The sequence below is a fragment of the Salvia splendens genome, chromosome 11 (genome assembly GCF_004379255.2).
Source record: "Salvia splendens isolate huo1 chromosome 11, SspV2, whole genome shotgun sequence".
NCBI lineage: Eukaryota > Viridiplantae > Streptophyta > Magnoliopsida > Lamiales > Lamiaceae > Salvia > Salvia splendens.
Window position 1 is genome coordinate 27,385,104 of NC_056042.1, and position 26,589 is coordinate 27,411,692.

The following is a 26,589-nucleotide window of genomic DNA, read 5'->3' on the forward strand; positions in this document are numbered from 1 at the left end:
TTAAAGATGTGTTACTTCTCCTATGTGGGATAATTAACACTAGTTAATTATTCCCTAAGCTCCAACTCAAAGCTTTAATTAAAAGCTAATTATGCCTAATTTTAATCCACTATTTCTCACTCACCGGAAATCGGATTTGAGAAAGTGAATATACTACATTTATCTACGTAAAATGTAGATCGACGCTATGTCATTTAATTTCACAAAATTAAATGTCTCGTCACATTTATTATTTGGTCAAAATCCATTGACCGGACATATTTAATTCATGATTTTTACAATATGCAATTTGGGTTTTGGTACTCTTCTACAAATAACACATAATTCAACAATCCAATTTAAACAAATTCGCATTTCGCAATAGTTTCGGCCATTTGAGTGCAATTCTAAAATCCACACATGAAAATATTTCTGAGAAACTATAGCATTAGCCATCAAGTAAATCAACATGTCGACGGTATTAAAAAAAGGATTAATCACAAGTCCGACAATGAGAGTGTTGTTGTATTTCTTCTTTCTCATCGATGACAAAAGCTCCTTCCCCTTACGTTTTCTATGAACAATGTGTGATGCAGAATGTGGAAGATGTAATTTGACAATTTGACACTATAGTTATCACTGAAAATTGGAAAGATAAATTAACTGCACATTTCATACTCCTTTCCTCGGGCCCATGCCCATACGAGGGCCATGAAGTTAGTGTATAAATGACAAAATAAAGATTTGATACATGCGATTATGTATTACGTACTACTAACTTGGTGTATCACACAAATCAAACATGACCTTAGTCAACGAGAAATCGAGTTCAATCTAAACTTAAAATTGGAATGTATAAAATAGTAGTAATATATATTATATATTTCCAATTTAAAATTAAAATGTATTGAAAATACATATATAAAGGTAATTTTTGCTACAATAATTACAAGGCAAAAGGTGGTTTAAAGAAGACTCTAGAAGTTGATTTTTTTTGGTGTATTTGCCTATTCGGATCATGAAAACGGGCGAGATCCGAAACGAAACCTGAAACCCGGATTGAATTCAAATTTCAAAATTCAAATTTGAGGAGCCGTACCACCACTCCGCCATTTTAAAACCTCATTTCCTCCATCTCTCTCCCATTCTCCATTTTCCCCAAAAGACACTCTCTCGTTGTCTCTGCTAACTTCCCCCTCTCTCAGTCAAACCCTAATTTGCCATGGCCGGAGCCAAGAAGGCTCCCCTAACCTCCAGCAACAATGCCAACATCCCCCCGCCCGAAACCGCCCCCACCGCCGGCACCAAGAAAACAATCGAGCAAATGTACCAGAAGAAATCGCAGCTGGAACATATCCTCCTCCGCCCCGACACCTACATCGGTTCCGTGGAGAAACACACACAAAACCTATGGGTCTACGACAACGACCAGATGGTTCAGAGATCGGTCACGTATGTCCCCGGCCTTTACAAGATCTTCGATGAAATTCTCGTCAACGCAGCCGACAACAAGCAGAGGGACCCCAAGATGGACTCGGTGAAGGTCACTATAGACGTCGAATCCAACACTATTAGCGTCTACAACACTGGGGATGGGATTCCTGTTGAGATTCATCAGGAGGAAGGTGTCTATGTGCCGGAATTGATATTTGGGCATTTGTTGACGAGTAGCAATTATGATGATGATGAGAAGAAGACGACGGGTGGGAGGAATGGCTATGGGGCTAAGCTCACCAATATATTCTCCACCGAGTTTGTGGTCGAGACTGCGGATGGAAAGAGGCAGAAAAAGTACAAGCAGGTATGATTGTCGTCTCTGAGATTTCGTTATAGTTCGCCATGTTTTCTGTTTATCTTGATTTTTGTTACCCCAATTGCTAGGTTTACTGTCCATGTGTGTTTTTCTGAATTTAAGTTTGCCTTGCTCGATTGTGTTATCACTGTTTGAGATAAGTTAGGATTGATTTACACATTATGTTGAGGCAATTTTGAATTGATAGGATTCACATTTATGCAGTTCTTAATTCATATTTGTGCATCATATAAATGGTAGGATTCAGTCTGGTAATGATTCTAACATGTGCTTGGTGTTATTCAGGTTTTCTCCAATAACATGGGGGTAAAATCTGAGCCCACACTTTCGAAATGCAGAGCTAGTGAGAATTGGACTAAGATAACTTTCAAGCCAGATTTGGCAAAATTTAGCATGACTTGTTTGGAGGATGACGTTGTTGCTCTAATGAAGAAACGTGTGATTGATGTTGCTGGATGCCTTGGTAAAACAGTCAAGGTTGAATTGAACGGACAGATGTTTCAGTTCAAAACGTTTTCAAATTACTGCGAACTTTATTTGAAATCTGTAGCTGCTTCTGACTCGGACCCGCTCCCAAGGTAATTGCCTTTTACTGGATTAGAATTTTCTTCACAACTATTTGCTAACCTATTCTCTCTTCGTATGACAGATTTGAGGAGCATGTGCATGATCGGTGGCAGATTTGTATAAGTCGAAGTGATGGACAATTTCAACAGGTACATCATCCATGGTTTGACTTGATCTATATACCAATCAGAATGTTCTGCCTAATTTTTCTGTTGGTTTGTGCAGGTCAGCTTTGTCAATGGAATTGCAACAACCAAAGGCGGGACTCATGTTGATTATGTTACTAATAAGATAGCAAGCCATCTTGTTACTGTTATAAATAACAAGAACAAGAAGAGCAAAAGCTTTGAGCTCAAACCTCATAATGTGAAAAATCATCTGTGGGTATTTGTCAATGCACTCATTGACAACCCTGCTTTTGACTCTCAAACAAAGGAAACCTTGACACTCCGAGCAGGAAGTTTTGGTTCCTCTTGGGATTTCACATCGAAATTCTTAGACAAAGGTATTTTTACTTCTCCATAAGGCTATTTTCCATACAATTTTCCATCCGGATTTTCTAATGCTTCAAATTCGTACATGCAGTGGCTAAGTCAGACATAATGAAGAATATTGAGGAATGGGCAGAATTTAAACAACAGAAGGATCTTAAAAAAACAGATGGATCTAAAAACAAAAGGGTCCTCGTAGAGAAGCATTCCGAAGCTCATGAGTGGGGTAAAAAGGAAGCAGATCAGTGCACGTTGATTTTGACCGAAGGAGATTCTGCCAAGGCACTAGCAGTAAGTTTTCTTTCAGATCATAGCTCGGACGAAATGAAACCTATTTACATTTGGTAGGAAGCTTATGAACTTTATCTTTCCAGATTGCTGGGCTCACAATTATCGGGAAAAGACACTATGGTGTGTTTCCTCTGAGAGGAAAGTTGCTCAATGTGAGGGAAGCAAGCCATACTCAGATAATGCAAAATGCTGAGTTTACTAAGCTCAAGCAGATTCTTGGTCTCCAGCATGGTGTAAAATATGATGATAACAAATCACTCAAGTCACTCAAGTATGGTCACGTGATGATTATGACTGATCAGGTTTCTTTCTTATCGATATCGATTTAGTTTACACTCCACAGCCATGACACAGAGTGCTGGTTACTTCCATACCATTCCGTGTTAGAGCATTCTGATGTATGCTAGATTTTGATTTCTTCTGGTCATTGAAACTTATATCAACTGTTTGGTCGCTTGCAGGATCATGATGGTTCCCACATCAAGGGTTTGTTAATCAATTTATTCCATTCATTCTGGCCAGCATTGCTCAAAGTTCCTTCATTTCTTTTGGAGTTCATAACCCCTATCGTCAAGGTTTGAAAATGAAGGGCACAAGCTTGTGATTTTTATTTTGACAAGCTGTGATACCTTTTACACTAATTTCTTACCAATTCTTAATTCAGGCCAAACATAGGGATGGCAGAAGAATAGAAGTGTTTTATACCATGCCTCAGTATGAAGCATGGAAAGAAAGATTGGGGCCTGAAGCAAAAAATTGGACCATAAAATACTACAAGGTTTGTCATCCTCTGCGATGTACTTGTGCTTATTTGCTGTTTAACTGATAGTAACTAAAACTATTTAAATCCCCTCAATTTAAAAGAAACCACTGTTCTCTATGTCTTAATAATTACAGGGGCTGGGAACTAGTACAGGTGAAGAAGCAAAGGAGTACTTTCGAGACCTTGAAAAACACAAGAAAGATTTTGTTTGGGAGAACGATGAAGATGGTGAGGCAATTGAACTTGCTTTCAGTAAGAAGAAGATAGAAGCCCGAAAAAGTTGGCTCCGTCAATTTGAGGTTTGAAGCTGCATTAGTGCACTGTTCATTTGCCACATTTAGATTTATCGTCGCACTCACAAGTATTATGATTTTCAATTAGTTTCAACTTTCCTGTTGTGCAGCCTGGTACATTCCTTGATGATGTGGACAAACACATAAAGTACCGTGACTTTGTTCACAAGGAACTGATATTGTTCTCAATAGCAGATGTTCAGAGATCAATTCCATCCATGGTTGATGGATTGAAACCTGGACAAAGAAAGATACTTTTCTGTTCTTTCAAGAGGAACTTTATCAAGGAAGCAAAAGTGGCACAATTTTGTGGTTATGTATCAGAACATTCAGCTTATCATCATGGAGAGCAGAGCCTTGCTGGTACCATAATTGGTATGGCTCAAGATTTTGTCGGGAGCAACAATATAAATCTTCTACTACCAAATGGTCAATTTGGTACTCGAGGCCAGGTATTAATTCCTCTTACTGATGTTACTTTTAGCAAAAACTATTTTAGTCTCTCATGATATGTGGATTTCTGCTCTCAGGGTGGCAAAGATCATGCCAGTTCTAGGTACATTTACACGCAGCTGGCTCCAGTAACAAGATTTTTGTTTCCGAAAGCAGATGATATTCTACTTAACTATTTGAATGAAGATGGGCAGTCAATTGAACCTACATGGTGAGCTTTAATAATTCGTGGGATATGTTGTTATGAGGTTCTGGGGATGATTTGTATCTGATGATCTGTTTTTACTATAGGTACATACCAATCATACCAATGGTTTTAGTGAATGGAAGTGAAGGAATAGGCACTGGATGGAGTTCATTTGTACCTAATTACAACCCTTTTGACATTATTAGAAATATTAGGCACTTGTTGAATGATGAACCAATGGAGGCAATGCATCCATGGTATAAAGGATTCATTGGTTCAATTGAAAAAAATGTGACGAAGGATACCGGAAGCTACACTGTTTGCGGAAATATAGAGGAGGTGGATGAGAATACTTTAAGGATAACTGAGCTTCCAATCCGAAAGTGGACCCAAGATTACAAAGAGTTTTTGGAGTCTGTTTCAGCTGACAATGATAAGAGCACAGATCCTTTCATCAAGGTATGTAAAATGTTAATCTTGATAGTGTAGATATGAAAGAAAAATATTAAGGATATTTTTAAGTATTCTTTATATACCAGGAGTTCTGCGACAACAGTGGTGGAGAAATAGTACATTTCTCAGTTTGTATGTCAGAGGAGAAACTTCCAGCTGTCAAGCAAGAGGGTTTGCTAAAGAAATTAAAGCTATCCACTTCTATCAGCACAAGTAACATGCACCTTTTTGATTCGCGAGGTGTAATAAAGAAATATGACACTCCTGAACAGAGTACGTGGCATAATATTGAATTAACTAAATCTGTTTATGTTAAGGTTAGATGAAGCACTGATTTGTTCTTCTCTCTATGCAGTTCTTGAAGAATTCTTTTATCTAAGGCTGGAGTTCTATGACAAAAGAAAAGCAAGTTTTTATTATGGCTAAGATATTTCCTTCATTTTGATCTTATGCTATCTAGGATATGCTTTGGCTTTTTCCAAGTGAATTTATAACTGACCAATTGTCTAATTCATTGCAGAAAGCTGTGTTGGCCAACCTTGAGAAGGAGATGTTGAAATGTGACAACAAGTGTAGATTTATACAAGGTGTTGTTGAAGGTAGCATCATTGTGAGCAACAGGAAAAGGGCTGATTTGGTTCTTGAGTTGAAGGCAAAGGGTTTCACTCCTTTTCCTAAGAAGGAAAATGCTCCAGAAGTTTCTGTAGCTGGCGCATCTAATGATGCGGAGGAATCTGAAGAGTCCAGTGAAGTGCCAATAGGGCAGGGTGTTTCTTCTAGTGATTATGACTACTTGCTGTTGTTATCAATTAATACCTTAACTCTTGAAAAGATGCAAGAGTTGCTTGCTGAGAGGGAAAAGCGTGTGGCAGAAGTTGAAGACCTGAAATCAACATCAGTGAAGATGTTGTGGATGAGAGATATTGATGCTTTGGAAGCCAAACTTGTTGAGGTGAGATGTAAAATTGATTCATTTGGTGATGTTTTATTTTACTCAAATCTGTCTGTTGCTTATATTAGCATTTGGCATTTGTTTAGGAATTAAATAAATATGAGAAAAAATGGGAGGAGGATAGAAAAAGGATACATGATGGTGCATATGCAAAAGGACCACAAAAAAATCCGCGAAAGAAGACCCAGAAGACAACAACCAAGAAGGAACCTGCTGAAGATCCTATGGAAGTTTCTCAGAATACTATGCCTCAAACTGGTTTGGTTACAACTGAATATTCTATATAGCAATTTCTTTATGTAGTTAATGTAATATCCATTTCTATTATCAGATAAAGCTGCCGAAGTCAAGAAACCGAGAGGCAGGGCACCTGCTAAGAAGAAGGCACCAGCTGCTAAGGTAAAATGCTGATTATCATCTGTGAATTTTAGTTTCTATGAATGTTGTCTGCTCTATTGAAAAATTGTGAAGTGTGAAAGAACGAGACTATATATTGATAAGAATGCTGTCTGCTCTATTAAAATATTTTGACAATATATTGAAAAAATGGCAGGTCACTTCAACTGCTGATGAAGATGAAGATGAAATATCTGATCTTAGACAGAGAATGGCTGCTTACAATTTTAACTCTTCTCCTGATCGTTCAGAAGGTAAACAGAAAACTTATATAATTTGAGCTATTCTTATGCCTACTGGAAGTATTATAACTAAGAATGGATAATTCTTTTTTATTATTAAAAATAAGCCATATCACTTTTGCAGATATGGAATCAGAGGTGTCCCAGGTGCCAACTAACAATCAAGCAGCCAAAAGGGATGTTACAAAGAAGACGACGTTATCAAGTGTTTCGGAGATTGATGACAGTGATGATGATATTGTGGAAATCATTGATGATGATTTTGAGACTGAAGAGAAGAAAAAGAAGGGCGGTAGGAAACCAGCAAACGGCAAAGCTGTAGGCAAACCCCCTCCAGCTGCGACGAAGAAAAGAGCTCCAGCAAGCAAAAAACCTCAGCTTGTTGGGCAGAAGCTGATCACCCAAGTACTGAAGCCTGCAGAAGTTTCTCCGGATAAGAAAGTGAGGAAGATGAGAGCATCACCATTTAACAAGAAGAGTGGTTCTATTCTTGGAAGGACTATCAATGTTGATGATGATGAAGAAGAGGATGCTTCAGAAGCCTCTGCTTCTACTTTGGGAAGTGCGACTGATGCAGCCCCGTCAGTGGTTAGACCAAAGAGGGCCAACCGGGCTCAGATGAAGTATGTCATAAGTGATTCTGAGAGTGATCAGGCTGATGATGATGATGACACTGCTCATGAAGAAGACTCTGACTTCAATGACGATGAAGATTAGATTACTTTTACTTGATCCGGGACAAGGCTAAGGTGTGTATATGTATGAGTCCTTGACTTTGCATCATGTTATGGAATTCACCTGCCTATCTGTGTCTTTACTGTGGCAATTGGTTCCTCAATTGAAACTTCTGTTGCATATTTTTGTTAGAAATAGAAGTAAGTTGAGATTTGAGTGTTCCAACTTCCAACCACAATGACTCGCAAAAGCACCAATACGAGGATGTGCTAGCAATGGTTCACCCACTAATTTTTAATTAATATTTTCGTTTTGCTTTTTCGCTTAATACTTTCTTTAATGGAGTGCTTTAAATCAATTTAAAATAAGTTTGATAAATAAAAGTGGGAGATCCTTCCCTCAAAAAATAAATGTGGGAGAACCTCCAAATTAAAATACTAAAAGTATAAGCAAACATAATTATAAATTTGCTTTTGCGTTATTGCACATGTACTTGATTTATAACTTTATTACAACATGATTGATGCGGATTGATTAGAAATTAACATGTATTATCAGATATGCAAATCAAAATAATGAAAAAATATTCCTCTTTCAATATAAGAAAAGGGCGATGATTCTGGAAAAAGAGAGGGACTGTTTTTTTGAGAAATCGTAAACGAAATGATAATAAGAAAAACTTATTTTATTATTCTTGGTTTTTATAAAATATTCTATATATATTAAAGAACATGTTAAACAACATGCAAAACAAGAGCAAGTCAAAAATAAGGATTTGATATATCTTTAACTTTTACCTTTTTTCTTCGATAGTACTATTAAAATTGAAAAAAAACATAATTGTTGTGACAGAGGAACTGAATTCAGCAAAGAGGGCTAGTTCGAAAACAAATCAATGTTTTCATTGCTGAAGAAACGGTTAAAAAAATGAGGAACAATAGTTGTACAATATATAACCAACTTAAAACAGAAACTCTAACAAAAAATGAATGCTTTATCCAAAATTATTATAATGCTTTACTCGCAATCATTTTAATATAAAGGCAGCGGACTAACACCATAAAGGTCAATGTAATAAAGTTAAACAAGACATACAAAAGAAACAACTAGGTAATTTAGTTCATACCTCCAAAGAAAAAGGTTGTAGTTGAGCTAGAATGTTAGCCAACTCATTTTCAACTAGAGTAATTGGCATTCTATCTCTTGGATTCTCTTTTGAGCATGACACACCAATATTCAAAATACTACCAATAAACTCTATTTTCAAACCTCCTATCCCTAATTGTGGATCAATAATATCCATTAACCCATGTGGTAAAGTAGAGCTCACATGTCTATGGAGGTTTACCTCACCATCAAACAAATCATTTGTTGGTATTTTATTTGTGAACATCTCTAGAAGGATGATCCCGAAACTATACACATCCCCTTGCATAGAGATCTACACAAAAGTTACAAGAAAAAGGGTTACATTCAGGCTAAAAAATCATTATTTAGTAAATTCGGGTTTGGGATATATAATTCAAGAATATACCTGGAGGAACATAGCCTAAGGTACCCTTGATCCCAAAGGAACTCGTGTTGCTTTCATATGAAAATGAAAGTATGTTTGAGGCAATCTTAGCTAATCCGAAATCCCCAACACAAGCAACCATGTCATGATCCAAGAGAATGTTGCTCAACTTCAAATCACCATGGATAATAGACGAGTAACTACCAAAGTGAAGGTATTTAATCCCATGAGCAATATCTAAGGCAATGTTAAGCCTCTGTATTATATTAAGACTCTTTAAATCTTCACCACTTCCTTCCTTATTGTTGTGAAGTCATTTGTCTAGACTCCCATTGACTTTGAATTCATACACTAATGCTTTGAAATCATTGCCTTTGAAGTCCACACTATCACATACACTTACAAGTTTCACCAAATTCCTATGCCTTATGCCTCCCAATGCTCTGCACTCTGCCATGAATGTCTTTGACGCCCTGCTACAACTATGTCTTTCTCATCATCGAGAACAGCTTTGTAAATAGACCCGAATCTCCCAAAACCAACCATGCTACTCTCGGAGAATCCATTTATTGCTTTGAGGAGATCTGCGTAAGAAAACCTCAATAGCTGGACACCTAAAGTATCTTCTAATGAAACAACGGGACAAGGATTTTCTTCTGTTTTCTTGCACTTGAGGAATACTAAAATCACAATGCACACGCCTCCAAAAACCAATACTGGGATCAAGATCTTCCAAAAAGTAGACACTTTCCCTTGGAAGATTCTACTCCCTTGCAAGGAAGGAACTTCAACTCTTCAATTCCGCCACAAAAACCTTGGTTTCCATCAAGAGAAATTGAACTTAAGTTCGTAAAAACTCCTCTCGTCAGAACTTCTCCTTGTAGCATGTTGAAGGACAAGTTGAGCTTCTCAAGCTTCAAATTCTCCAAAAACAAGGGAATTGATCCAGACAGATTGTTCTGCGAAAGATCCAACTCTTGTAAGCCCATCAAATATCTAATTCCTGCAGGAATCTCACCTTGAAGAAGATTGTCATAGAGGTAGAGCTGTTGCAAGCTAACGCAACTACTCAAAGAGTTGGGAATCACTCCTGACAGTCTATTGCTAGACAAGTCCAAAGCCGCGAGATTTCTCAAAGAGCCAACTTCACTTGGAATAGAACCCTCAAGCGCATTGTGAGAGAGATAGACGACAGTGTCATGATTTCTCGAGGGATCAACCCAGTGAACTTGTTTTTGGAGAGGTCTAACTCTAGCAAGTTGGAGAGGCTGCCAAGACTGGAAGGCACATTTCCAGAAAGCTCATTCCCGTCTAGGTGGAATCGACTCAAAAGAGTCATGTGGATGGCAGTTCGCCTTCAAATCTGTTCCTTCCCATAAAAAGGCTATGCATATTCGAGAGCTTTGACATTGACATGGGAATCTGGCCATCGAGAAGATTTTGAGACAGATCAACCACATCAAGATTGACAAGGTTTCCAATCCCTAAAGGAATGCTTCCATGTATCTGATTCTTGTGTATGTCAAACATATTGACAAGAACAGACAAATTGGCTAAGGATTCCGGCAAAGAACCACCCAACATGTTGTCACTAACATCAAAACGCTTTAACTTGGTCGAATTTGCCAATGATGAAATGAAGCTCATATCATCTTCAATCAAGTTTGATCGCAAGTTGAAATTTTTAATCAAAGTAAGCCTCTCAAGATTTGGCACAGGTCCACTAAATTGATTAGAGGAGAAGATGATCCATTCAATCAATGAAGCATTTGAAATGGAATTAGGAATTGGCCCACTAAATTGGTTTTGTGCAAGAAAAAGGACAGCAAGATTAGGAAGTGTGACACCAATAATTGAAGGAATAACTCCATGCAGACTATTAACTGAAACATCAAAATAATAAATGCTAGATAAATTGAACAGGACATGAGGAATACTACCAGTGAAACCATTTTGACTCAACTGAAGGCGGCCGAGTGACTCGGGAATCTCTCCATTCAACCGGCACGCTCCTAACGACAGCGTTTGGAGGGTTGTTATGTTACTAAGGGATGAGCCCGGAAAATTGGTTACTTGAAAGTAATATAGCTTCAAGTTTGGGCAAGAAACTTAGTTCATTAGGAATGGTTCCGGAAAGGAGATTACTGGAGAAGGCAAGCTGCACAAGGTTGATGCATTGGGACAGATTTTTGGGTATTGCACGCACCCGTGAAAGAGTTGTTGCTGAAATCAAGAAACTCAAGGCTGCCTAAGAGAGTGATTTGTGGAGGAATTGGGCCTCGGAAAAAGTTGTTAATGAGGGTGATGTTGGTGAGAAGAGAGAGGTTACGTATGTGCGGGGAGAGGTTTCCGACGAGGCCTAGAGAGGGCAAGGTTATGGCAATGGATACCTCTCCAACTGCAGAAGGGGAGTGTTTGGTTCCATGCTCCTTGTGGATCTTGGAGGCTGGATTTGATGGCTAGTAATGAAAGTTGGTCAGTTTGGTTGCTGGAACATGTTGCAACTCAAGAAGAAGAGTGCTATAGGAAGAAGAATTCTCATCATGATTGCCATGAACGCCACTTAGAGGTTAAAGGTGTGGATTAGTGCTAAAATATATAAATTTATATTTATAATTTTGGTGCTAGTTGGTAGTTCCCATGGGCTGGGACCAACACGAGACATGTTGCGGGAACGAGCAGAGCGAAGGTAGGCATGACGTCCCACTAATTTTAACTACTCATTTTGCATTTTGGGATGTCCACGTAAAATAGTCTCATTTCTAAAAATGGAAAATTTTCTCTCATACTTTATCTAATTTTTCTGTATATATTTTTTTATTTTATCTACTTTTTTCTCCTTCTCTTTTACTCTACCAGTTTCTCATTAAAACTCGTGCCGTCCCATTTATGGACGTAGAGAGTAATTAAAAATATTTCATTTGAAAAATGCTTCCCCACTTCAATTTATATTTTTTATCTTACAGATTTTTCCCTTTTTTATACTCTCTCCGTTATCATTTAAAGATTAAATTTAATTGAACTTTGTTAGTCTTAGTAGGGTTTTAAATATTGGAGTGTCATTCTCAGATAGGAATCATAGAATGCAAATTACTCTTGTTGTTAATGAATTGGCTGAAATTTTAGATCAACTATGACCTTTTGCTTTTATAAATTGAATTGATTTTGGATAGAGCGCATTTTGTGATTGTTGCTTTTTGGTTAGCCATTTTATTTGATTGATTGAGCATTTCATAACATGTAAAAAAACTACTCCGAATTTATCTTTGAATAAAAGGATTTTCATTTTCCTCATTTGATGTATCATTCTCTATTTTAACCACTTGTAACGCACTATTAATACTCCTATTTAGTTTGAAGTTTTGATCTCCTTTTCAACCAACTTGTATAACGTATTAATATGTAATTAGAAATTTTGATCTCTTTTGCAACCTACTTGTAACGCATTCATAATTAATTTCAAAATTTGATCTCTTTTTCAACCAACTTGTAACTACTAAGAGTGTCCATAGTGGGAGAGCCGCTGCCCGCGGCTCGGTGCGCGGCCCCCCACTGCAGAGAGCCACGTTTTGCGGCTGAGGGCCGAGAGCCACGAGAGAGCCGCGGCCTTCACGCGGCTGAGCCGTGTGAGCCCGGCCCTCCACTGCAACGAGCCACGAAACGCGACTGGGCCGTGGGATTTTTTTTTTTATCTTCGAATTTTTTTTTTATAAATATGCACTTCCATTTTCATGTTTGAGCCAACAATCCGCCATCCGAGAAGCTAGAACCGCATCCCAAGTCTCTGTTGCTAGCGCGTCAGCACCGCGTCCATCACCGACCGCGGCGTTGGCTCAAACACTGGAGGTGCAGATGATGAAGTAACTTGGGGATAACTTGTCCTTGTACGAGAAGTCGACAGACCCTCTCACCAAGAAGATGTGCTACGACCCCATTATTAGATTGAGGTCGAAGTTGGGGTGGACCGATGGGTCGGAGACGGGCGAAGCTAGCGGCTGTGGGGGCGGTGGCGGCGGGCGAGAAGGTGGTGAAGAAGATGTGCCGGATTCCGATGACGCCACCGAGTAGGAGGCGGTGGCGTTTTTTTTTTATCTTTTGATGTTGTGTTTTTTAAAAATTTTCGTTGTAGAATTTTCCTCTATCTATAGTACGACGAAAATTTGTCTTTAATTCCTAACTTTATTAAATTATGTTTATTTTCCAAATTATTAGTCTAATAAAATTTAATATAGTTAAATTAAAAAATATCATTAAAAAAAGCAAACAAATTAAAAAAATTTTTTGGAGAGGGCCACATGTTATTGTTAATTTTGTTCATTTACCATTGCGGAGGGCCACAAGAGAGCCACAAATGGTGGTCGGGCCAACTTTGGTGGCCTTCAAGGGCCACCATTGTGGACACTCTAACACGCTAATGTTAAATTAGAAATTTGGATAAGAAAGTGGTAAGAGTACCTCGTTGGAAACTAATATTCCCTCGTTCCACGTCAAGTGATGAATTTCTTTTATGCGCAAGATTTAAAAAAATAAAATGGAAAGCATAAAGTAATGAGAGTGGAAAAAGTATGAGAAATAAATAGAGAATAATATAAGAGGGAGAGAATAAAGTATGAGGGTATCAAAGTTTTATCCTTTATAAAAAAAGAAAAATGATCACTTGTAATAGCACAATTCAAATAGAAAATTGATTCGGTGAGTACTAGCCAGTAAATTCAAATGATGAATGTCTATAAAACCACATTAAATGAGTAATAAACAAGAATTAGTCAATTGACCAACATTAGTCAAAGTCACTCTAATTAATTTTGAATTTTTCTACGTCTATAGAAATATACAAATCCTTCTCTGCCTTCATTCATCAAGAAAAAGTTTATTCGTTGTCTGTGGCCAGGCCAATGAAAAGACTGTTCTTTTCATCAATTATAAATAATCCTTTTAATATGAAACAAATTGTATTGAAAAATTGATATATATATATATAATACGAAAAAATAATTAAAATATTATAAATTGTAATTGAATAAATAAGTGAGAGGAAAAATAAGAGACAAATAAAAAGATAAAAAGTCGTTGACTATATACCAAAACTGAAAAAAATCTAATTTTTACAGATAAATGAATAAAAGAAAAATATGACGTGGATCGAGAGAATAATAAAGTTCATCTACCATTACAAAGTTGTATTTTGACTAGGGTTCACTCTGATTTTAGTTCCGGGCTACTTTTGGTTAAGATTAGTCAGATTATTTTTTTAGCCTTAAAAAAGTTGATCTTAGAGCATCCACAATAGCGCCTAGTCCACCGCCTGCCGAGCGCCGGCGCTAGGTGGTGCGCTAGGCGATCTATTGCAGCCGCCTAGCGGATTTCGCGAAAAAAAAACCGCCTGGCGCTCGGCGGTTCCGCGGCGCTAGGCGGTGCGCTAGGCGATCCGCTAGGCGCTATTGCAGCGTCCGGATCGCCTAGCGCACAGCCTAGCGCGAATTTTTAAATTTTTTTTTTGTTTCCGAAACACTATATATACGCGACTTGCCTGTCATTTTCATTCACACCACTTGTATTAACGAGTACTCTCTCTATCTAAATTTCTTTACAAGATCAACAACGGTAAATGGATCTCAACAACGAGTCTACTTCAGGGAGTAGCGGGTCTCAAACTCCCCCGATCCCCGTGGGAGGTGGATGGAGTCAGATGCCCCCATACTACAACATGTACCCGTGGCAGCAGATGATGCCCGGGATGCCAGCGGGGGGGAGTCCGCCGGGGGCGTTTCCGGCGATGTCGGGGTGGGCACCCAGTGTCCAGATACCGGGGTGGGCACCCGGGATGCATATGATGCCCGGGGGGGTACCGGCGACGCAGGGGACGCCCGCGACACAGGGGACGCCGGGGGACGTCTATCGCCCCAGTTTTGATTTTTCGACGGGTTCGTCGCACACATCGACGCCAACGGAGGCTGCGCCTCCGGCCCAGTTTGACACTTTCTACTTCGATGAGTTGGGGTTAGATCTTTCCGGTGTTCCGGATGCTCCCGTTCAAACGGGGGGCGCAGGGCGATGTCGGGGCGCCCCAAAGAAGAAAGGCAAGGGGAAAAGGGTCAGCGAGTCCTCGCAGCCGGGTGAGGACGACAACTCGGTACGGAGGAGGTGGACGAACGCGGAGAACGTCGCACTGTCCAAGGCGTGGGTGAGTGTTTGCGACGATCCTCTCGTTTCGAACAACCAGAGGATCGTCAACTTGTGGGGCAAGATAGCAGCAGCCTACCAGAGGTTTTGCCCGGAGGGGAGGCCACGCAATAGGGAGGATTGCCGGAAGGGGTGGGACCGAATCAGGGTTGCAGTCTCCCGATTTTCAGGCTTGTACACCAACGCCCTCCGCATGATGAGCAGTGGGCAAACTGAGGACGACTGCAGGAGGATAGCGGAGAAAGCCTTCCCCCTGAAGGGGGTGTACAAGGACTTCACCTACTGGAACTGCTATCTTGTGCTGAACGACTCCGAGAAGTTCCGAGTAGGTGTCGACTTTGGCTGGCCGAAGAAGCAACGACTGAACTATTCCGGTGATTTCAGCGGCAGTAGCGGTGGTTCCCACGACCTCCCTGAGACGGCCCAGGAGGTCCCGACCCCTCGTTCGTTTGCTCGCCGTACTCGCCCGGTTGGGCACAGGCGGGCTCAACGGGAGGCGAGGGGGGTCGTCGGGGGTTCACAGGAGGTCCAGTCGGCATCCCCCCTTGGCCAATCCACAGAGGATCTCAAATTTTTCGCGCGTCAACAAACGCGCGCTCAGATGGTCAAGAGGATGGCCGAATGGCGGGCGGCGGTGGACCCCGTGGAGAAGAGTTTGCTTCAAACATTGCTCCTGAGCATGCAGGAGGATTTGGAGGCGGCACGGAGGGAAGCCGCCGGGAGTAGAGGCGGCGGCGACGGAGGCGGAGGCGATGGTGGCGACAGCGACGGAGGAGACGACGACGGCGACGAGGAGTGAATTATTGTACTTTTTAAAAAATTATTGTAATTTTTTTTAATTATTGTACTTTTTTAAAATTATTGTACTTTTTAAAATTTTAATAGTATTATTAATGTTTCCCGTATATGTCTCGTAAATTAAATTTCGTATATTGTGTGATTGTTAATTATTTCATTTTGTATATATTTGTTAATAGTGATGTGGATATTATGTGGCTAGGCTATGGCTGGGCTATTGCTGGGCTATTTGCTTGTTTTGATGATGTGGCAGGAGGATTTTTAGTGTTGATGATGTGGCAGTGGCTAGGCTATGGCTGGGCTATTGCTGGGCTATTCCTATTGTGGATGGCCTTAAGAGCATCCTCAACAGTTGCCTTGCTGAAGAGCGAGCTCGTGCCGATGGCACAACAGCGCGTGATAGGGCTTATTTCATGCATCGGTTTATGGGTGAAATACATGCTACTTGATCGGTTTATCGCTCAAAACAAGTGTTAAATGTGCAGAATTACCACTTGACCAAGGCATCAAGACCGACCTGATCAAGCAAGTACAAAGGCGATAAAAGGCTAAAAATCGGGGGAGTTGATCAAGGGGAGCGATCAAGCAGTTAGGAGGGGACCACGGGCTTCTAGAAGAAGAGTACGTGAGGAAATGAGCTGGATATAGCGCACCATTCTGTTATCAAGGACGACGTTCTAGAAGGGGACACGTGCTGGAATATAAGACGCAAGGACGGAGCTGAGTCACGAATCTGTTACCAAAAAGCGTCGACATTCTAGAAGAACTGCACGTAGCGAGACTCGTGCCGGACACGTGGCACTCGCTGTGTGGGCACGTGCTCTTAGCTAATAGCAATGCTCAATCGCCCCGTGCGATTGGGCGTCATTTTAATCCGTTAATTTTTTTATTTGTAAAAAATAAAATTAAAAATTAAAACAATATATTTTCTCACTTCACAAAAATAGAGCCATTTTAAGACCATTTTTATATATTTATTATTTTTTTTATCCCCATTCAACTATGAATACCCTCATTCATCACCCATTTTTGGCATCAAACTATCTCTCACTCATCCAACTACAACAAGAGGTAGTCGAAATAAAAAATACTCCCTCCGTCCCTAAAGAGTATGCACTATTTCCTTTTTCATTCGTCCCCAAAGAGTATGAACTTTCAATTTTGGAAACTCTCTTATCTCTAATGAGGTGTGACTCATTCTCCATTAACTATACTTAAAAAACTTTCTCTATCTATGTCTCTCTTACTTTACCAATAAATGCATTAAAGTCCGTGCCGAACTCAAAGTTCATACTCTTTAGGGACGTAGGGACTAAATAAAAGTAGGACCAGACCCATAACCGTACTCTTAGTTTTAGGGATTCTCTAATCATAACCCACTCAGTTTTAGGCGACTCCTTCGGTTTGGATTTTTTTGAAAAAAATAAAATGTATGATTTTCGTTATAGTTATTTAGCTTGTATGATAAAAAAAATTATATTGTATTTTCTCAAATTAAAATATTTAACTTTGTATTGATAAAGAAATAACTGTTGTCTCAACCTACATTTACAAAATAACTACTCTAAAACAATATCAAACTTCCCATTTTTATTCCTGAAAAATGTCAAATTATTGCTCTTAAAAAAACCATTAATAATATATTGGATTATATTTTTCATTCTTCACTAATATTTACATTAATTACATTTTTCTCCTCCTACTAATACATTGATATGCATTTTTTCTCTACTCAAACACATTAAACAACATCTAAAAAATGTCACTTGTCACCTAACAAGTGTGACATCTTTTGTAGAAAGAAGAAAAATAATATTTCATCTCTCTCATGAGAGTATGCATTCTTGGTTAGACACATATTTTAATACATAATTGATAAAATAAGAAGAAAATAAAAAAAATATTAAAATATTGTAAATGGAATATGACTTTCACCTTATTAAAAAGAAAATAAATTTTAAAATTAGAAAAAATAATTTTTTCAGATTATATGCCATAATTTTTTTGTTAAAAGCGTTGGAGAAAATTAAAGTCGATGCTCTAACCTAAAATTTAATACTCCCTCTGCCCGTGAATAGGAATCCCGTTTTTCCATTTTGGTATGTCCGTGAATAGGGAATCCCTGTTTACTTTTACCATAAATAGTAATAGGGTCTCTCATTCCACTAACTCATATCACTCACATGTCATTTAAAACAATTATATATAAATGGAACCCACTTTTTTCCACCCACTTTTCTTAATATATTTAAAATTCATGCCATCAAGGAATGGGAATATGAGACTCCTAATAGCAGAGGGAGGGAATACTATCAAATCAAGAACGAAGTCGATATGTTTGACAAAAAAGTACTAAGAAAATTATCTGCCAATCAGGTCGGCTGTTTCGAGGACGTCATAATAAGCCATTAATTGCAAATGTATATAGAAGGTTGAGAGAAATACACGCACTATCAAATCAAGAACGAAGTCGATAAGTTTGACAAAAAAGTACTAAGAAAATTATCTGCCAATCAGGTCGGCTGTTTCGAGGACGTCATAATAAGCCATTAATTGCAAATGTATATAGAAGGTTGAGAGAAAATACACACACTGCAATAAAAAGAAACCATTAAGGCCATCCACAATAGGAATAGCCTAGCAATAGCTCAGCCATAGCATAGCCACTGCCACATCATCAGCACTAAAAATCCTCCTGCCACATCATCAAAACAAGCAAATAGCCCAACAATAGCCCAGCAATAGCCTAGCCACATAATATCCACATCACTATTAACAAATATATACAAAATGAAATAATTAACAATCACACAATATACGAAATTTAATTTACGAGACATATACGGGAAAAGTTTAATAATACTATTAAAATTTTAAAAAGTACAATAATTTAAAAAAGTACATTAATTTAAAAAAAATACAATAATAAAAAGGAGTGACAATTCACTCCTCGTCTCCGTCGTCGCCGCCTCCGTCGCTGTCCCAACCATCGCCGCCGCCACCACTGTCGTCGTCGCCGCCGCCGGTCTCCCTCCGTGCCGCCTCCAACTCGTCCTGCAGGCTCATGAGCAAGGTTTGAAGCACGCTCTTCTCCACGGGATCCGTCGCCACCCGCCATTCGGCCATCGTCTTGATCAACTTCGCTCGCGTATGGGCGCGAGCGAAGAATTTGAGATCCTCGGTGGATTGGCCAAGGGGGGATGCCGACTGGACCTCCTGGGAAGCCCCGACGTTCCCCCTCGCCTCCCGCTGAGCGCGCTTGCACCCAATCGGGCGAGGTCGGCCACCTACCGAACGCGGCGTGGGGAACTCCTGCGTCGTCTCGGGGAGGTCGTGGGAACCACCGCTACTGCCGCTGAAATCGCCGGTGTAGTTCAGTCGTTGCTTCTTCGGCCAGCCAGAGTCGACACCTACTCGGAACTTCTCGGACTCGTTCAGCACAAGATAGCAGTTCCAGTAGGTGAAGTCCTTGTATACCCCCTTCAGTGGGAAGGCTTTCTCCGCTATTCTCCTGCAGTCCTCCTCCGTTTGGCCACTGCTCATCATGCGGAGTGCGTTGGTGTACAAACCCGAAAATCGGGAGACCGCAGCCCTGATTCGGTTCCAGGCTTTCCGGTAATCCTCCCCGTTGCGTGGCCTGCAAAATCTCTTGTAGGCTGCTGCTATCTTGCCCCACATGTTGACGATCCTCTGCTCGTTCGAAACGAGAGGATCGTCGCAAACACTCACCCACGCCTTGCAGAGCTCGACGTTCTCCTCGTCCGTTCACCTCCTCCGTACCTCCTCCTCACCCGGCTGCGACGACTCGCCGACCTTCTTCTTGCCCTTCTTCTTTGGGGCGCCACGCCCCCGCCCTGCCCCCCCTTGAACGAGAGTTTTCGGAGCTCCGATAGTATCAAACACCAAGTCATCTAAGGAGAAACTATCAAACACCAAGGGCGTTTGGGTCGATGTGTGCGAAGAACCAGTCGAAAAATCAAAACTGGGGCGATAGACATCCCCCGCCGTCGCCGGGGACCCCCCAGAAGTCCCCTGTGTCGGCGGTACCCCCCCGGGCATCATCTGCATCCCGGGTGCCCATCCCGTTGGTGCCCACCCCGATATCGCCGGAAACCCCCCGGCGGACTCCCCCCCGTTGGCATCCCGGGAAACATCTGCTGCCACGAGTACATGTTGTAGTACCCGGGCATCTGACCCCATCCACTTCCCACGGGCATCGACGGAGTTTGTGACCCGCTACTTCCCGGAACTAGGCTCGTTGTTGAGATCCATTTCCCGTTGTTGATCTTGTACAAAAATTAAGATAGAGAGAGTACTCGTTAAAACAAGTGGTGCGAATGAAAATGACGAGCAAAGCGCGTATATATAGTGTTTTGAAAAAAAAAAATTAAATTTCGCGCTAGGCTGTGCGCTGGGCGATCCGGGCGCTGCAATAGCGCCGAGCGGATCGCCCAGCGCCACGAAACCGCCCAGCGCCACGAAACCGCCCAGCACCACGAAACCGCCCAGCGCTGCGCGGTTTCTCTCTCCATTCGTCCACTGGGCGACTGCAATAGACCGCCCAGCGCCGACGCTCGGCTGGGCGGTCGGCTGGGCGCTATTGTGGATGGTCTAAAGATACTTTTTTAATTATAATTAACAATGTTTAGTATTTTTTTTAAGATCTCAACTAAAATTAGAGGACGTAGATGAAAGCGTCTTTATTCTTCATGTTGTAACGATTTCTTTAGCTTCCTAAATTGTTGTTAATTATTTTAAAAAATTTCAACGCAAGTAAGTAATTGCATCTCAATTTTTGTGTTCTAAATTTTTTTTTTTTTTTATTATTTGATATTTGAAGTTTATAGTATTTGACAGGGGCGGATCTAGTAAAGTGCTAGGAGGGGCATTTGCCCCACCTCAAATTTTTTTCTCTATATATAGGGATGTCAATGTAGCCCGCAACCCGTGGGCTGGCCCGAATAGCCCGCCAAATTTATAGGGTTAGGGCTGGAAATTTCTAGCCCGATAAAATTAAAACCCGATTAGCCCGCACCCGATTAACCCGCGACCCGTTAGGGCCAGACCCGAAAACCCGATGGGCTGGCCCGAAAACCCGATAAAATTTCTATTATTCTATTTTTTACTCCTAATTCGACACTTCATTGATTAATTTTATAATATAGATAACTAAAAAAATAACTTTCAAATTTTATATTAAATATACAAATTATATATTGAATTTTTATTAATATAATAATTGATAAATAAATTAAAAACTTCAAATTCACTTAAAAAATATTTAAATTTCTAAAATATGCATTAAAATTTCACGAAATATCTCAATTATTAGTATTTGATCATGTTTATGATCGAGTTTGACCATATATCTCAAATTTATCATAATTAAATATTTTACATTTTATGAATATAACAAATTTTCATCATTATTTATTGGATTGATCGCATGTTAATCTTATCGGTAGCAACCCGATTAACCCGTTGGGCTAGCCCGAAACCCGAGTTTTTAGGGTTAGGGTTGAACTTTTACAACCCGAAAGAAATCACAACCCGATTAGCCCGCACCCGATTGACCCGCAACCCGAGTAGGGCCAGCCCGAAACCCGATGGGCTGGCCCGATTGACATCCCTATCTATATATATATTGTATATATAAAATTTATTTCTTTTAATTTTTCATTAAATGCCCCTCCTCAGATACTTAAATTTTCTTCATATATAAATTTGCCCCCTTTCTTATAAATTTCTGACTCCGCCCCTGGTATTTGATAATTAGAATCGATTATTATTGGGGTTAGTTTTCCAAAGGTTACTAAACTACCGTGTCTGTATCAATAAAGGTATTAAACAAAAATTTATATAAAAATATTGAATACTAATCTTCAATTATATATCTTTCAAATAATACATGTAGCTCTTTTCTTACCTTAATAAATAGGTTTAAAATTATTTTTTAATTAATTATCTAATTGATTTCTAAGAAAAACTGTTATTTTAATTCACTGTATGTTGTCGATAAAACATTTTAAATTGTCTATGAAAAAATAATAGAAAATCGAAATATTACAAGAATCAAATATTTAAATAATACCTTAAAAATAAATATTGATTTTCCACTGCAACCAAAAAAGAGTCAATGACATCTTTTAATACAAATAAGCAGGGACGGATCCATATGAGCCTCACAAGGGGCAATTGCCCCAGCTGAAAAAAATTATTTGTACTATTTTAATTATTAATTTTTAAATTTTTTGAAATATCCTCTATATATGCCCCTTCTCTAATTCTGAAAATATCTTTATATGTATTTTTGCCCTACCTATATAGAATTCCTGGCTCCGTCCCTGCAAATAAGGACACTAATTTTTATTTTTGAATTTACCACCTACGCTTTAAAAAGTATCCTTATTGTTAATATCTCAACTAAAATCAAAGAATGCAAATGGAAGCGTCCAAAAAAATGAAAGATGAAGTTAATTTGTCATTCATTTAGAAACACTTTCTTTTGCATCCTAAATTGTTGTTATTTTAAAAAACTTTCCAACACAAGTAATTGGGTCTCATTTTTGTGTCCCTAATGTTTTTTTTAGTGTTCCTAAACATGAAATATTTAAAAAGTGAAACGTACCTATATGTTTTATATTATACTGTAACAATTTTTTGGAAATATAATTATTCTACTACTAATATTTTTCTTTATTTTTTCTTTGACTGCACCTACTTTGATACAAAATTTTACTATTTCATTTTGGAGAAAATATTCACTAGTCCTTCCACACCAAATAGCTGCATGAGTTAAAATACAATACCCTGTGTCTGAAAAATAGAAATTCTTTCATTTCTAGTTTTTTTTTAAAAAAATAGAAACTTTCAATTTTACTCTACGAACCACTAATACTTTTTCTTCGCAATTTTCTTAATTTACCAATTCTTTACATTTTTCTTTTTTATTTTATAAATTTTGTATTAAAACTTCATTTCAAAGTTTTTATTTTAGGAAACACTAAAATAAGAGTACTTTTCAAACAATTCACTCAAAGAAAACGATGGGAGTAGTTAGAGGGAAATTTCCATGCACGTGTTATGAAATTTGAGTGATGAATTTATACACGTCTCCATTCAGTGGCGGATGCAGAAATAAATTTTGGCAGGGGCTTCACTAAAAATTTTCGTAGTCCGTCATTAGGAGTCTCATTTCTTGGCGGCGTGAATTTTAAGAAATATTAAGAAAAGTGAGTGGAAAAGAGTTAGTGAAATATGTGTCCCACTTGTATATATTAGTTTTAAATGAAATGTTAGAGGAATGAGTTAGTAAAATGTGAGACCCTATTACCATTTATAGTAAAAGTGAATCGGAATGGACAGACTAAAATGAAAAAACGGGAGTCCTATCGCGGACCGGGGAGTATTATACCCTAGCCCCTAAGCTTATTAAACCCTTAGGGGAAACAAGAAACGTGTGTCAAACATCATAACATGGTACATCTTATTCGTATGCATTGCAGTTCACATATTGTGCATTATACAGTTAATAACATCCATTACTCGTGACAATTTGGTGAATTATTCGTATCGTTTTATAATTTGTTATTAATGCGTACGTACTATACCCTAGTCCCTAAGCTTATTAAACCCTTAGGGGAAACAAGAAACGTGTGTCAAACATCATAACACAGCACATCTTGTTCGTATGCATTGCAGTTCACAAATTGTGCATTATATAGTCAAATATATCCATTACTCGTTACCATGTGAAGATTACATACATGTCTACGTACTATACCCTAGCCCCTAAGCTTATTAAACCCTTAGGGGAAACAAGAAACGTGTGTCAAACATCATAACACAACACATCTTGTTCGTATGCATTGCAGTTCACATATTGTGCATTATATAGGCAATTATATGCATTACTCGTGACCATGTGGTGCATTATTCGTAGCGGTTTCCAGCCATTATTAGATTACTATTGTACCCTCATAATGCACAAAATAGGACAAATAATGCAACACGGGATTAATTACCCAATGTTGATCTTGACCGTCCATTTCTCTAATCTAATGGCTGATATTAAGAAGGAAAAAGGAGGAAATATAGGAAAAGGAAATGAATACATCCCTATATATATATATATATATAATAAAATCACAATAACAACTATTATAAAACCGCATAAATAACTAATAGATAAAATTAATTTAATAATAAGCTTAATCAAAAGAATGATATATTTCATATTCTAGTTGTGTTTGTTTTACTAAAGTGGTGGCAATTAAATTCTACATTGATTGAAAGTGCTACAGCATTGGCATAAGACAAAATCCTTTTCTATTTCAACACTTTACAAAAAAGTGTGTCAATAAGAAATCAATTTAAAAAGTGTAATGACATTTTTTTATAATTTGTAGAGCCTAAGACGTTCCACTTAAATAGGATAACTGACTTTTTTTTTAATATTATTTTTAATCATTTAAGTTTATTTGTTGACATCTGTAAATCAATTTATCTTCCTTCTTCCATCTCAATTCACCGCCATTGTTGTAGGTAGTTTTTATCTCTAATTTTATTTTCAAGCCCCTCCTTCCATTAAACCTCTAATAATTTAGACATCAAATGTATTACCTTGGGAAGGGCTGAAGATACATTCTGAAAAATTTGAAAATTTTTGCAATAGAAATTTGTTAAAAAAAAAGTTTGGGAGGGGCTTAAGCCCCTCATCACTTCAACGTGTGTCCGCCACTGTCTCCATTAATTTGTGGTTTTTATATCTGGACAATGATGTATACGTATTGCGTAGTACAACATATATATTGTATAAATAAGATGATTCAAATATTTTGTGTATTTTTCAAATTTTCGAACATGTAATTTTTTTTATTTTAAATGAACATATTTATAAACATTGTATTTTTAAAATATTCTCATATTAATTTAATCAGGATGGATAAATAAAAATTCACTTGCAAAATATAAGTAGTAAGCGAGAATTAAAATAAAAAGAGTTGTGACTCCCCAATTTGTTTTGGGCTAGCCTATCAGGCCATAATGCTTATAAAATACTGAACTTACATGGATTATCTTTTGGGCTAGCCCATCAGTCCATAATGCATAAAATATTGAACTTACACCACTTTTCGTTACATTTTCTTGTAATAAAAATAGATCGTGTTTTCTCAAATTAAAATATTTAATTTTGTATTACAGAAATAAGTAATGTTCCAACATAAACTTCAAAATAATCCCTAATTCACTTTGCTAGGGTAAAGATTTTATAAATAGTACTTCTTCTCGCATATAATAGATGTTATACTTTCCTTTTTAGTTTGTCATTCAAAAGATATTACATTTTCTTTTTTTGGAAACAAAAATCTCTCACATTAATATAAATATGTTATTTTCTCTTTTCGCTTAAAGCGCAAAATAACATCTCCTAAAATCGCGTGTCATTATCTAAGTGTGTTATCTATTATGGGACGAAGGGAGTTCTACTCCATTTCATGTTAATTATTACTAGTATCTTTGTTCAATTTTTATGCAAGAAATTTTTTTAGACAGCATGAAAATAAAGAGAAAATTTTCGATTAATCAGGACAATTGACTCAAATTTCCAGGCAAGTTCAAATAAACAATCTTGGGCTATTTCTGATTCGGCCGAATAGTAAATCAACTAATTTATCAAAAATAAATTGTGCCTTTAGAAAAATACATGGACTTCACTTTCCTTTAATTTTTTGAAAAAAATTTGTTTTCGAAGTGTAAGTTAGTTGAGACTTAAAATGTTGTCATTGTTTTACATATTTAAGGGTTAATTGTTATAGTAAAAGAAGAGATCTCCATTAAGCAGCCAAAAGGGATGTTACAAAGAAGACGACGTTATCAAGTGTTTCGGAAATTGATGACAGTGATGATGATTTTGAGACTGAAGAGAAGAAAAAGAAGGGCGGTAGGAAACCAGCAAACGGCAAAGCTGTAGGCAAACCCCCTCCAGCTGCGACGAAGAAAAGAGCTCCAGCAAGCAAAAAACCTCAGCTTGTTGGGCAGAAGCTGATCACCCAAGTACTGAAGCCTGCAGAAGTTTCTCCGGATAAGAAAGTGAGGAAGATGAGAGCATCACCATTTAACAAGAAGAGTAGTTCTATTCTTGGAAGGACTATCAATGTTGATGATGATGAAGAAGAGGATGCTTCAGAAGCCTCTGCTTCTACTTTGGGAAGTGCGACTGATGCAGCCCCGCCAGTAGTTAGACCAAAGAGGGCCAACCGGGCTCAGATGAAGTATGTCATAAGTGATTCTGAGAGTGATCAGGCTGATGATGATGACACTGCTCATGAAGAAGACTCTGACTTCAATGACGATGAAGATTAGATTACTTTTACTTGATCCGGGACAAGGCTAAGGTGTATATGTATGAGTCCTTGACTTTGCATCATGTTATGGAATTCACCTGCCTATCTCTGTCTTAACTGTGGCAATTGGTTCCTCAATTGAAACTTCTGTTGCATATTTTTGTTAGAAATAGAAGTAAGTTGAGATTTGAGTG

General features: G+C 38.4%; 1 protein-coding gene across 2 annotated transcripts; it reads left to right on the forward strand.

The window, feature by feature from the left end:
* The first annotated feature begins 1,119 nt into the window (after nt 1–1,119).
* Nucleotides 1,120–26,589, forward strand: LOC121755778 (DNA topoisomerase 2-like). Of its 2 annotated transcripts, XM_042151164.1 has the most exons (20): nt 1,120–1,780; nt 2,078–2,370; nt 2,442–2,508; nt 2,585–2,864; nt 2,945–3,141; nt 3,225–3,443; nt 3,603–3,716; nt 3,806–3,919; nt 4,039–4,203; nt 4,308–4,649; nt 4,728–4,861; nt 4,942–5,296; nt 5,377–5,563; nt 5,646–5,695; nt 5,811–6,242; nt 6,329–6,500; nt 6,574–6,641; nt 6,796–6,892; nt 7,005–7,176; nt 25,997–26,589. In XM_042151164.1, the coding sequence occupies exons 1-20, from the start codon at nt 1,202–1,204 to the stop codon at nt 26,412–26,414; spliced, it is 4,455 nt and encodes a 1,484-aa protein (XP_042007098.1). In that variant the 5' UTR covers nt 1,120–1,201; the 3' UTR covers nt 26,415–26,589. The 2 variants fall into 2 exon arrangements, with proteins under 2 accessions (XP_042007098.1, XP_042007097.1); XM_042151163.1 differs by lacking the exon at nt 25,997–26,589 and having other exon boundaries at nt 7,005–7,768.

Excerpts from the sequence above, each read along its gene's own strand:
- LOC121755778 (XM_042151163.1), top strand. The coding sequence starts at position 1,202 with ATGGCCGGAGCCAAGAAGGCTCCCCTAACCTCCAGCAACAATGCCAAC. Across the intron at positions 2,865-2,944 it reads ATCGAAATTCTTAGACAAAG|TGGCTAAGTCAGACATAATG; the intron begins GTATTTTTACTT and ends TCGTACATGCAG. Across the intron at positions 5,297-5,376 it reads GCACAGATCCTTTCATCAAG|GAGTTCTGCGACAACAGTGG; the intron begins GTATGTAAAATG and ends TTTATATACCAG.